Source organism: Mus musculus, chromosome 1 (genome assembly GCF_000001635.26).
Source record: "Mus musculus strain C57BL/6J chromosome 1, GRCm38.p6 C57BL/6J".
Classification (NCBI taxonomy): domain Eukaryota; kingdom Metazoa; phylum Chordata; class Mammalia; order Rodentia; family Muridae; genus Mus; species Mus musculus.
Genome location: NC_000067.6, coordinates 44,785,069 through 44,797,137, shown reverse-complemented (window position 1 = coordinate 44,797,137; position 12,069 = coordinate 44,785,069). Strand labels below are relative to the sequence as shown.

General features: G+C 33.6%; 1 protein-coding gene across 5 annotated transcripts in view; it reads right to left on the bottom strand.

Annotated features, from left to right (window-relative positions):
- Positions 1-299: 299 nt before the first annotated feature.
- The window catches only part of Gulp1 (GULP, engulfment adaptor PTB domain containing 1), a 245,459-nt gene continuing 233,689 nt past the window's right edge, over positions 300-12,069 (bottom strand). For 2 of the 5 annotated variants that reach the window (XM_006496277.4, XM_006496278.4), the window contains 3 exons: positions 8,596-8,690; positions 6,432-6,442; positions 300-2,188 (listed from right to left, as the gene is read on the bottom strand). In XM_006496277.4, coding sequence (XP_006496340.1) covers positions 2,167-2,188; positions 6,432-6,442; positions 8,596-8,690 — 128 coding nt within the window. In that variant the 3' untranslated portion in view covers positions 300-2,166. The remainder of the gene's footprint in view (positions 2,189-6,431; positions 6,443-8,595; positions 8,691-12,069) is intronic. The other 3 variants (XM_006496276.4, XM_011238599.3, NM_028450.3) reach the window with 2 other exon arrangements.

Here is a 12,069-nt window from a genome sequence, read left to right as displayed (position 1 = left end):
GACTATCAGCCAAAACACTCTAAATGAACAATCAATTCTGAAAAGTGATCCTTATACAATTATTGCATCAGATGTTTCTGCTAAAATAAGCCAAACTCTGACCTTTGCCATGATCAACACCAAATCCATGTTCGCAGAACTGGGTCAGATTTACTCATGAAATGGAGATGTGTGTGGGCTAAGGATAAGACACAAATTAAACTCTCCCTCTCCCTCTTCCCAGCTCCAACTTGTGAATAAAAATTAAGTATGTAGCTTTAGAATATATTTGTAGATTATTAAGTGAGCATATCATACAGTTTAATTTATTTAAAATCTTTTATTCTTAGCAAAATCATACATATCATCGAGTCTACATAGAAATTAAATTGCCAATCATGTCTTCATAAAAATTCACTGGTGAAGTTAATGTTCATATTAATGACCAATTCTATCTACTATTTGATCATGCCAGTAGCAGAACAGGTCACCATTAAAAACTGGTAAGTAACATATCATAAATGTGCAAATATCATCTTAGTATTCTATTGTGTTACAATTGATACTAAATGTTTGCTAAATATATACCTATTACATAAAGCTTTTAAAAGTACAATAAAAATAACAAATTCTGTTTTTAAAAAAGCCATATAGATGGCTTCTAAACATTCTCATTATACAAATTCCAAAATACTAGCTGAGTATCTAGAACTACAAAGACTTCCTGATGAAATACACAGTACCTGCTAATTAAGGTCTAACTTAGCAGGTATAACAGAACATAAGCAGGAATGCAATATGTATGCCATAGGGCATCATCATTCAAACATAAAATTACATAAGCACATTTGATTTCTGCTCTGCTCCTAATGGAAAGGAACCTTTAACACTTCCATAAAACGCCAGGAGTAACATATCCAATTTTGATTAAATTCCCACAAACCAAACCCAGATTTTTATTACTTTATTTTTCTTTTATTGTGATAAACCACATCAGAACTTTCAACAATAATTGTTTTCTGCACTGGTAGTATTTTATAATATGGGCAAATGTTGTGGAAGCATATGTTTTGAAAGGGTAGGTTCATTAGTACACCAGAATGAGTGCTGGAGAGTTTTATTGCTCATATTCATGATAAAGCTGATGAGTTTTGTGTGTGTGTGTGAAAAATGAAATTCTGACTTTAACAGAGCAAATGAAAATTAAAATTGTTAAATTGTCTTAAATTTAAATAAAATATCCCACCAAAAATTTAGAGGATAAAAATTAATATGGCATTGAGGCATAAGACTAGTGAAAGAAATACTATATCACATGATAACTACAGAATACTGGTAACATAAAAACAGGCAATAGGCATCACATCTGTAGAAAGTAAAAACTTCATTTCTCAAAATACTTGAGCAGATGTTAGCCCAGTGATACACTAATACGACAGCACATTAGAAAGGAAATTTTAAGTTTTCCAAAGAAGCAATTTTTCCTCAACTGTTACTTTTGAGACAAATTAAACATGTTTAGAATATAACTTAAATGACTGAAATTATTATTTCATATTTACTAATAGTTTAAGTATATTTTCTGTGATTACTATTAAAACTTATATTCTTATTTTACCAGATAGAATTTAGTAAGATTGTAGCATAATAGCTAAGCTTTAGGTTTTCATAATGAGGTAAACCTTTTATTCACAAAATGACATAGAGCTAATCACTGGCAGCCTATTTATTGTTGTCAAAATAGAACATATATATTGGCCTGTCTCCAGATATTTGGATGATATCAAGGTATGGCTTTTTGGGAAAAGGATAATGAACTAATGTCCTAGAGAATGAGCATAAATGTCAAGGTAATGATAGTTTAAAATTCAGACAAAGCAGGAAAATCTGTTTTTCAATTATAAATTCACCTATAATGTAAAAGGGAACATAAAAGTCCAATATACATTATACTAAGTCCTGTTTAAAATAAAAGATAAATCAACACTGAAAGTAAGGATATTGTTACTTCAACAGATCTAAAAACATTTAGATATTCAAAAATATATTGGCACAAGTATAATAGCTGTCTTAAAATAATGAATGACATATATGTAAATAAACAAATTAAGCACGTCAGGATCACTCATTCATGACGTCAGCACCTGCTGTCTAATGGGTCGAGACAAAACACTGTTCCTTCAAGAGTTAGTCCCATTTTGAACCCCTCCTGTAAAGTAGAATAAAATTGTTAAAGTGTAAACACTGACAAAAATCATATAATCATATCAATAAGCAAAAATTACTATAAACAAAGTTATAATATTTATGTTTAAAATAAATTCAAAGTTTGGCTTATTAAAATTTCACACAGATAAAATTCTATGAGTTCTTTTATACTATGGGACATTTTTCTGTCTTAAGTATATGAAATGAATGTGCATGAGAAATAAAATAAAATACCAATTTGAGACATGACATATAGTTTAAGACATCCATTTTTGTAGTAGTCATTTTTAATATTTCATTTTACTGTAATTTATTACTAGTTTTAAAAATTGTGTGTGTGTGTGTGTGTGTGTTTGTGTGTGCATGTAGGTTTATAACTAGAAGACTAAAAATGTCTGCATGTTGTGGAACGGGAGTTGTAGATAGTACCATTTTTTATTTGTAGATGAGCCATTTTTGTCAGTGCTGGAAATTGAACTCGGGTCCTCTTCGAGAGTAAATAGTAAGTTACTTGTCCAGTCCCTCTATGAGTGAGAGTTTACAGAATCCTGATAATATTCATAACTTTCCTTCTGGCTACAGCAGTCCACATCCTGGGTAAAATACTTTTGCAAGGACAGCGCCATACTCCTATCAGGATGGAGTACCATGGGCCACTATACCATCTGAAAGCTGCCGGTCAGTTCTGCTGCTACTTTTTCTTTCCAAACATTTTTGCTATTATTTTTAGTTTTGAAATTATAAATATAATCACATCATTTCTACCATCCCTTTTCTCCCTGTAAAACCTTAATATACCACCTCTTCCCCTCTTTCAAATTCATGGCCTCCTTTTTTTGTAATTCTTGATTTATCTATCATCTATCTATTAATCATCTATCTATCTATCTATATCTATGAAGCAACTGTCTATCATATGTATATATATATATATATATATATATATATATATATATATATAAATTTTGATAGTCTTGTCTTTAACTTCCGATCCCCTAGCATGTTTTTGAGGGTAAGATGCCATTTAATTATGAATGTTAAAAGAATAATTCTCTCTCTTTACCTATCTCTCCTTTTATTCTTCCTTCTTTTTTGTTACTTGGTTGGAGACAGGGCTGATGTTTGGCTTGGTTTGATTTTTTTTGAGGCATGGTTTCTATGAATAACCCTGGCTGTCCTGGAATTCACTTTGTAGACTAGGGTAACCTTGAACTCAGGGATCAACCTGCCTCTGCCTTCTGGATTCTGAGACTGAAGGAATGTGCCATTACACTTGATTTTTTTTCTACTTTTCAAAGAAACAAATTATAAACTGTCTCTGATACTCCAATCTTTCTGCAACCTCATCTTCCCTCTTAATCAATGCACATTGGCTAACAAAGAAGAACATATATGTGTTAATCAGTGGAAATAAAGGTGACATTGTAGGTTTCTTTAGAAGTCACTGTGATAGTACCTCATTACTTTCATTTACAATCAGCATTTAATATATTTATAGTTGTATAAGACAAACATTATCATATACAGAAGCAATCACCTCTATAGTCAATGTTCAGAGACCCTCATTATGTTTATCGCACACAGACTACATAGCAGTGTTAGTACTAGAAAGGTTTATAAACTTCTTCCCACCATTTAGATGCGAATCATATTCAATTTGGTAATGGTCATAGTGGTTATTAATCATTTTAAAGCCTATATTATAGTAAGAACTATGTGTTATATGTATTTGTGAATAGAAAATAGTTTTAAAAGTGGATACTAAAAATACTATTTTTTTCAAATATCTGCTTTCTATCTGAAGACTTGTACATTGTCATTATCTAGTGTATTTTTAATAATAGATGATTATAAATAGATGATAAAAAAGTGCTGGCAAACCACTTAGAATACCATTGCTACTGTAAATTGCTTAGCCCAATCTAATCATCAACTAAGAGATATGTTCTTGTAGGCTCACTGGTTTTCTTTCCTCCTGAAATAAAATTCCCTGTACATTTATCAACCTTTCTTCAGCAGTTTTATTTTTAGTTCATGATGTAATGAATTGTGACTTCTCTTCTGAATCTTTAAATCTCTGTTTTAAAATGTGGCTTAAAAAGTCTCCTTTATGCAGAAGGTAGTGCATGAGTCTCATAAAAATAGGACCTATTTATTTAATGTAACTTAGGACTAGTTTCACGAAAGAATTACTTCATAATTAGTCAAAACATTAATCTTATTCTTTTCATGTGAAACAATTTGCTGAACTGTAGTTTTCTGTTTTGAAACAGAGAAGAGCACAGAGAAAGAAAATAGGACTCCAATGGTCTAAATCCTCAGATAATGAGGTGAGCCCTTAATTACCTCTTCAATTTCAGAAGGGCAGAAGCATTATTTTTTATAAAATAATACCTATATTTTTCAATTCTATTGTCTAAAAGAACTTTCTACTTTAGATTTCTAACCAAACTAATTTATTCTGACTACAACAAAGTATTAATATTTATAGTATCAATTTATTTCCATTACTTTACAATCATGAATAAGGCCAAGAACATAATTTCATGTGCAAAAAATTAAAACATTTATAATTGTTTGTTCATATTCACGTTTTAATTAGTATAGAAAATATAAATGCAAATATTAGTATAAGTTTAGTATCAAATTAGTATGACTTCCTGTAGAGATGCTAAGTTATGATCCAACCATGATCTAGCAAGCATTTAGACTTCATGCTTCTCCACAATTTCACTCATACTGTTTATTTTAAAAATTGTCTGTTAATTAAAAATGGCACATTTTTTTTAAAAAATTATTTGTATGTCTACTTTGATTATATTCACACATGGGTTAGACTATTGTGGCTCTTTTCTCTGAGTCAGGGCTTATTATTCATGCAATGAATGTTTGGCCTCCCAGTCATTTGTCTGCTCCTTTAAGTATACAGATGGATGTAGGTGCATGTGTCTATATAGATTTGCATGCACATGTTTATGAATACATATGGAAGCTAGAGACCAATTTTGGACATCATTCCCCAGGAATGCCACCAATCTCCTTGAGACGTTGGCCTGAAAGTATTGCTTGTATTTCATTTATACATAGGCTCCCAAATTTTTAAGCAGTTGACTTGATATTTGTGTGCAATTCTTTAGTCTTTTTTAGATTTGCTATTGTTTGAAAACATATTACAATGTTTTATGCATGTGTACATGCTTATGTGAGCATGCATGTTCATGTATGTGTGAGATTTGTATATTCCTATGGTGCAGTTGTATGTGTTGTGCAAGTATGGGGGTACATGCATATATGGATGCCAGAGATCAAGGTTGACTGTTCTTTTTGAGGAATGTCTTCCATGTCATTGGCTTGAAACTTCCCGGGTAGGCTATATTGCCTAGCCAATATACCCCAGGAAATATCCTGTCTCTGTCTTTGTAGTGATAGAATTACCCTGGATTTTGTTGTGGGTTCTGAGACTAAGATTCTCATGTTTGCATGGAAACCACTTTGTCAACTGAGTTATTCCCCTCAACTTCTATTTCATCTTTGCAATTCATAAAATATCCTCATAGCTATCAATACTATCTTATTCCTTTCTCTGAGAAAGACAAGTACCTTACAGTTTAAATTATATCATATCAAATAACTATGTGATTGATTTTAAAAAATGTATTAAATTGCTCAACTAATTGATACAAAATATGGCTTAACATTTCTGCTTTAATTCTTACATATACTAGACATTCCTAAAATTTCAAAGTCAGTACTGAAACTCTTAGTTATAATTTAGTTTTAATCCTCTATAGTAAAAATGAAAATTAAATATTTAGCAAAGTTTACCAATAATGTCACATACTATATGATATTATTTACTCTGCTTATTATACTATATTGTTAGCCATATGTACATATTAGATTAATTAGGATCATTGTAGACTATGAATGAAAGAAATATTATTTTACTTTATTTAAGGTATAAGTAAGTAAGTAAGTAAGTATAAGTTTAAGTAAGTAAAGTAAGTAAGTAAGTAAGCCTTGGACTAACACAAACACACAATAAAGTGAAACGTGAAATATTGACAATAATTGAAACATTAACTTGAAGATCTAAGCTATGAAACCTCTTTAAACACATTGACCTAATCACATACAACCATATGAAACTTGTTTGAGTAGATATTAAGTAAAACATGCAAATACAAATATTTTAGCTCTTAAAGAGTTTGTTAGCTCTTTAAATTATGACATGTGATACCAACCATCTCTGGCGCTACCCACCGTGAAAGCAGGAGGATAAAAAAAGACATTAAGAAGTGTATTAGAAACCTGAGAATCAAAAGCATTGGATCTCACTCAAGATTACCTGATTATCACATTTCTACATCACTCTTGTACCACATTTCTCAAACTTGGTGTGGTCAAAAGTCTGTAGGTGAAGGCTTATTTTTTAAACCTTGTTCAAGCCTTAAGTTTACTATTAAAAACAAAAGGACTTCATGGAAAGTCTTCATAATCGGTATCAGCCTGAGAGCGGCTACTCCTCCCAGCTCCCAAGTTCATGTTCTACAGGCGTGGTCCCAGAAAGCTCATTCAGAGGAGCACAGATGACAACAAAGGAAACTAATTCAGAGGAGACAGTATTTTGTCTCATGAAGCAGTCGCTTTTAAGTGCAGTTTTCAGATACTGAACTGTAAAGGTGAGAGATCATTCCTACTCAGCATACTCCACGTTGAGATTCACAGAGGTTGATTGGGTGGTCTTTGTTTTACTCCAAAATGCTATACATCTTATTTTAACTAAACATTTCAATGTGAACTTTGTTGCTATTATGATGATTATAAAAATTATATGGCTCAGTCATCAATGAATTTTTTCAGAATAGTTTAAAAATATAATCATTTTAATAAATTTAAATAAAACAAAATAAAATTTTGGGAAAAATAGGAAGTAATTGATTTGAGAAATTCTGATACATTCTTTGAAAACATCAAGGCATGTTTTAAATAATTCAACCTTTTAAATGCAGTCATATAACTAAATATAGACTAAAAAAGATAAGCACATAATAATTAGAAAAGGCAGCAGCATATCATTTTATCTGAGTGGAAGGATATTTATATTTTTTCAGGAAATGAGTGTGCTCACCAGCTTTAGATCCCAGTTTATTCTCTGGTTTGGGGGTAGGTGTGCAGGGGCAGAGCAGCTCAAGGAAAGCGTGAATTAATCGGGACAACAAACAGAAATAACTCAACCTCCTCACTTTCATGTCTCAACTCTCTGATCATTCAGTTCCAAGTAACTCATGTTGTTCTGAATTTTTATCAGTTATGAATATTTGTGATGTAAAATAAGACATAATTGTTTTATTCAAACATGGAGGGCAAATATAAAGAAAAGCCATTATTACAATTGAATTATGACAATCTTTCCATCAATGGAAAAATCTATAAAGCTTTAAAAACCACTTTCTTTCAACTTACAGAAAAATTTAAAGATGCTTGACAAACCTCCTAAAGAAGTTGCCAATGGTATTTGCCTTCTCAAAAGTCAAGGAGTTTTTCTTCTCAAAAAAAAAAAAAAAAAAAAAAGGAGTCTTACAAAGATTATCCCTTTAAATTTTTGAAATTCAGAACTATTAAGACTGAGACAAAAGTATTACAATTTCATTACAATAGTTTTTAAGTTCTGGGAGGGATTTGCAGCTCCATAAGAGGAACAACAATATGAACTAACCAGTACCCCCAGAGCTCCCACACATGGTGTGGACTCACATGATTACACATGGTGGGACTCATGGCTCCAGCTACATATGCAGCAGAGGATGACCTAGTCAGTCATCAATGGGAGGAGAGGCCCTTGGTCCTGTGAAGGTGCAATGCCCCAGTGTAGGGGAATGCCAGGAGTGGGTGGGTTGGGGAGCAAGGGAGAGGGGGATAAGGGGAAGGTATTTTTGGAGGGAGACCAGGAAAAGGAATAACAATTGAAATGTAAATAAAGAAAATATCTAATAAAAGAAAAAAGACAATAATTAAAATGTAAAAGAAAATGAGATTAAGTTATAAACTTGATCTGTGTTTCTCCAACTGCTTCAGAATAAACCATTTATTGTAAGTATTTTTAAAAAATACAATTCTATCATTTGTATTAAAAATAACCATCTTCTTCCCATTATGTATTGATTCATTCAAAAGAAAGAAAGAAAGAAAGAAGGAAAGAGAGAGAGAGAGAGAGAGAGAGAGAGAGAGAGAGAGAGAGAGAGAAACAGCCCTTAGCATATGGAACTGTTCTAAAGAGTAAGTATAGTTATTTTCAGTCTAACTGCTTTAAGCAAGCCTTCATAGCAACAAAGGAGAGAGTGTTGGTAGAAACATTTTGTTGTTGTTCCAAATTAAAAGAAATAAATAATCCTTTAAAATAGTTACCTGCATCTCATCCAATTTGGACTGAATATCAGGAGGAAAGTCCCCTGATCCACAGTTAAATGGGTCAAAAGGTTCAGCTCCAAAAAGGTCCCGTTCTGTAAGGAAGAAAACACTTGGTAAGAGAGATGATGAAACATTAGTTGAGATAGAAAAAAACCAGGAGTATAACTTAAAAGTATGAATTTAATTATTATATTAATATAAGTATTCACAAAATCAAATGAGCTACAGATACATACATTTTCTGCTGCTTATTCTTGAGACAAGTAAGGAAAAACTTATTTTGTGATATAAAAATTCTCTGGCAAGATGGATTCAGTCACATTTAGGGACAGTATTGTCATAAACAAGTGTTATATATTCTTATTCACCTGTGAATGTTGATGACAAATATTTGTATTTGTATGTTTAACTTGGAGTATCTGGAACAACTAGGAAACTAAAAATGGATTACTGGTGAGGAAAGTGAAGAAAGGTCTTAAGGGAAGGGAGTAGTGGTGAACATAGGTGATATGAAAGAGAAAATGCAGAAGGAAGTTTAGCGAGAAAGAGGAGTGGGAGAGGAGGACAGAGAAGAGGGAGGGTTGGAGGAAGCATAACTAAACGTAATGGTGCATTAAAAAGTCATGTTGAGCCCTATTGTTTTATAAGCTTCATGTGTGTATTTCTGTGTTTATATAAATGAGTTTAATTGCAGTTATGCAACACAAGAGGATAAGGTTCCTTCCAGGCACCACAGATTGACAAATATAGAACCCAATATCAACTGAGCAATATCTACCTGAGAAGTCCAGTAGTTACCACCTCCCAAAAGGAAGAAATGCCACTATAAACTAAGGGTCTTATTTTTGTGAAGAAACACCACAAGCATGGCAACTCTTATGAAAAAAAAATTAGTTAGGGTAGGTTTACACTTCAGAGGTTTAGTTTATTATCATCATGGCGTGACACATGGTGGTATGCAAGCAGACATGGTGCTGGAGAAGTAGTTGAGAGGGCTACATCTTGATCTGTAGCCAGTAGAAAGTGACTATGTGCCACAATCGACATAGGTTGAGCATAGGAAACCTCAAAGTCTGCCCAACAGTGACACATTTTCTCCAACAAGGCCTTACCCCTTAATAGTGTCATTCCCTGTAGGCCAATGATTCAGTGGGGCTAAACCACCATATTCTACTCCTTGCCCCCCCCCCAAAAAAACTTGTAGGTACAGCATAATGCAGAATTTTATTCAGTCCAATTTCAAAAGTCCCTATAGTTTCTTTCAATATCAACCCTGTTTAAAAGTTCAAAGTCTCTTCTGAGACTCATGCAATCTCTTAACTATTCTCTCCTATAAGATAAAATAAAAAAGCAGATCCCAGATCACATACTTTTCAGAATATATTGGCACAGACCCATGCAATGGCTTCTCTAGGTCTCCATGAAGGAACACCCTAACACATGCCTGCTCTCAACAGCTTTCCTTAGCCATGGAGGGAGAATCCAAAACTTCTTTCTTCTATCCTTGACTCTAAAGACAAAACCATGTGGCCAAATCTGCCAAGTTCTGTTGCTGGCTGGGGCCGGAACATAGCCCCATATTCAATGATATCTTCACCAGTTCTCTCTCTCTCTCTCTCTCTCTCTCTCTCTCTCTCTCTGTGTGTGTGTGTGTGTGTGTGTGTGTGTGTGTGTGTGTGTGTGTGTGTGTGTGATGGATTCCTTTATTTCCTAAGCTTGGTTGCCTGAGAACTTGCTCTATAGGCTACACTGGCCTTGAACTCAGCTCTTTGCCTGCCTTTGTCTCTGCAATGGTTGCATTAGAGGTATGTGCACCACCACACATGACTCTAAGAGTTTCTTTCATTTCTTCTGACATGTTGAAAGCTTAGCTGAGTGTGGTCTTGCCCTGAGTTCACCACTCCTTTTATTGCACTTAGCATGAGGCTTTTCTTCAATCTCCTTGATTTATCTCCTTGAACACAGGATTTAGATCCATTCCAATTCATGATGCCCCTTTTCTTCTTGAACTATGCATTTTTTTATTTCTCTTTAAGCAGCTTTCTCCTTCTCATTAGAGCTTCATAAGAGTGAACAGTAGTAACCACATGACAGAAACAGTACTAAGATGTTCTGAAAATTTTCTGCAACACAACTAATTCAGAACTTTTCAATTTAGCCTGAGATAAAGTTTTCAGACAAGGCCAAAAAGCAGCCACATTCTTCACCAAAATATTACAGGAATAGTCACTAGACTTCATATTAACACAGTGCTTTTCTGAAGCCTCTTGATCCCGCCACCCACAAATCAACTCAGCACTACTGTCTTCCATGTTTCTATTAGGAAAGCCCATTAAGACCTATTTAAAGCATACAACTGTTTTTCTAATAAAAAATTCCAATCTCCACATGCTTCCAAACAAAAGCATAGTCATGCCTATCACAGAAGTACCTCAGTCCCTGCTACCAACATCTGTCTTGGTTATAGTTTTATTTTTGTGGAAAAAAAAAACCACCATGAATGTGGCAACTCCTACAAAGGAAAACATTTAATTGGGGTTGGCTTACAGCTGAAAGGTTTGGTCATTATTGTCATAGAAGATATGCAGGTTGACATGGTCTTGGAAAGGTAGCTCAAAGTTTTACATCTTGATCTCCAGGCAGTAGGAAGTGACTATGTGCCACACTGGGCATAGATTCAAAGTCTGCCTCCATAGTGACACACTCCTAAACAATGCTATACCTACTTCAACAAGGCCTTATCTCCTAATAGTGCTATTCCCTATGGGCCAAGCATTCAGACAGCAGTCTATGTGGACCATTCCTATTTAAACCACAACACTAAAGTTCTTGTTTGATAATCAGACCTTTATATAAAGATGCTATTGCTGAAGAAATTACACACTTGGATCACATGACATGGAGAAATCAAGTTGGCACTGACAAGGAAGCTTTAGTCAAGCTGGCTAGCTTTCATACTTCCATGGCTATTTAGACTTGGCTACTAAGAAAAAAAAAACATTATTAACAGTCTTATCCCGTTGTGAATTCTCTGAACTGTGATAATGATTGATGTGGTAAGATATAGTCATGAATTCAATAGTGCAATAATTGTTATGATGGTAACTAACTGCTTTTAGATTGAATTTAAGGACTGGTCCATAGGAGAAAGAAAAACATATCTGGTTCTATTAATCCAACTAAGAACCCATGATTGAAGAGATCACACGCCCCAAATTGAAACTACTATTATTCTACCAAAATGACCAAACACTAAACTGCCTTCTAAATTCAGATTTCTATGCCTGTAGATTAGTGTAACTTTCATACTTCATAAAGAAGCTTCTTTGTACAATATATGGTGATGCAAAATCTCACAACTGATCAAAGTGTAGAGAAGAAACATTGTTGAAGTACTCATCCACAAATGAGGTATCTAAATGATTCATCCCTTAAAGTTCGGAAGAATTTTGGAAGAGGAGATAGAAAGAC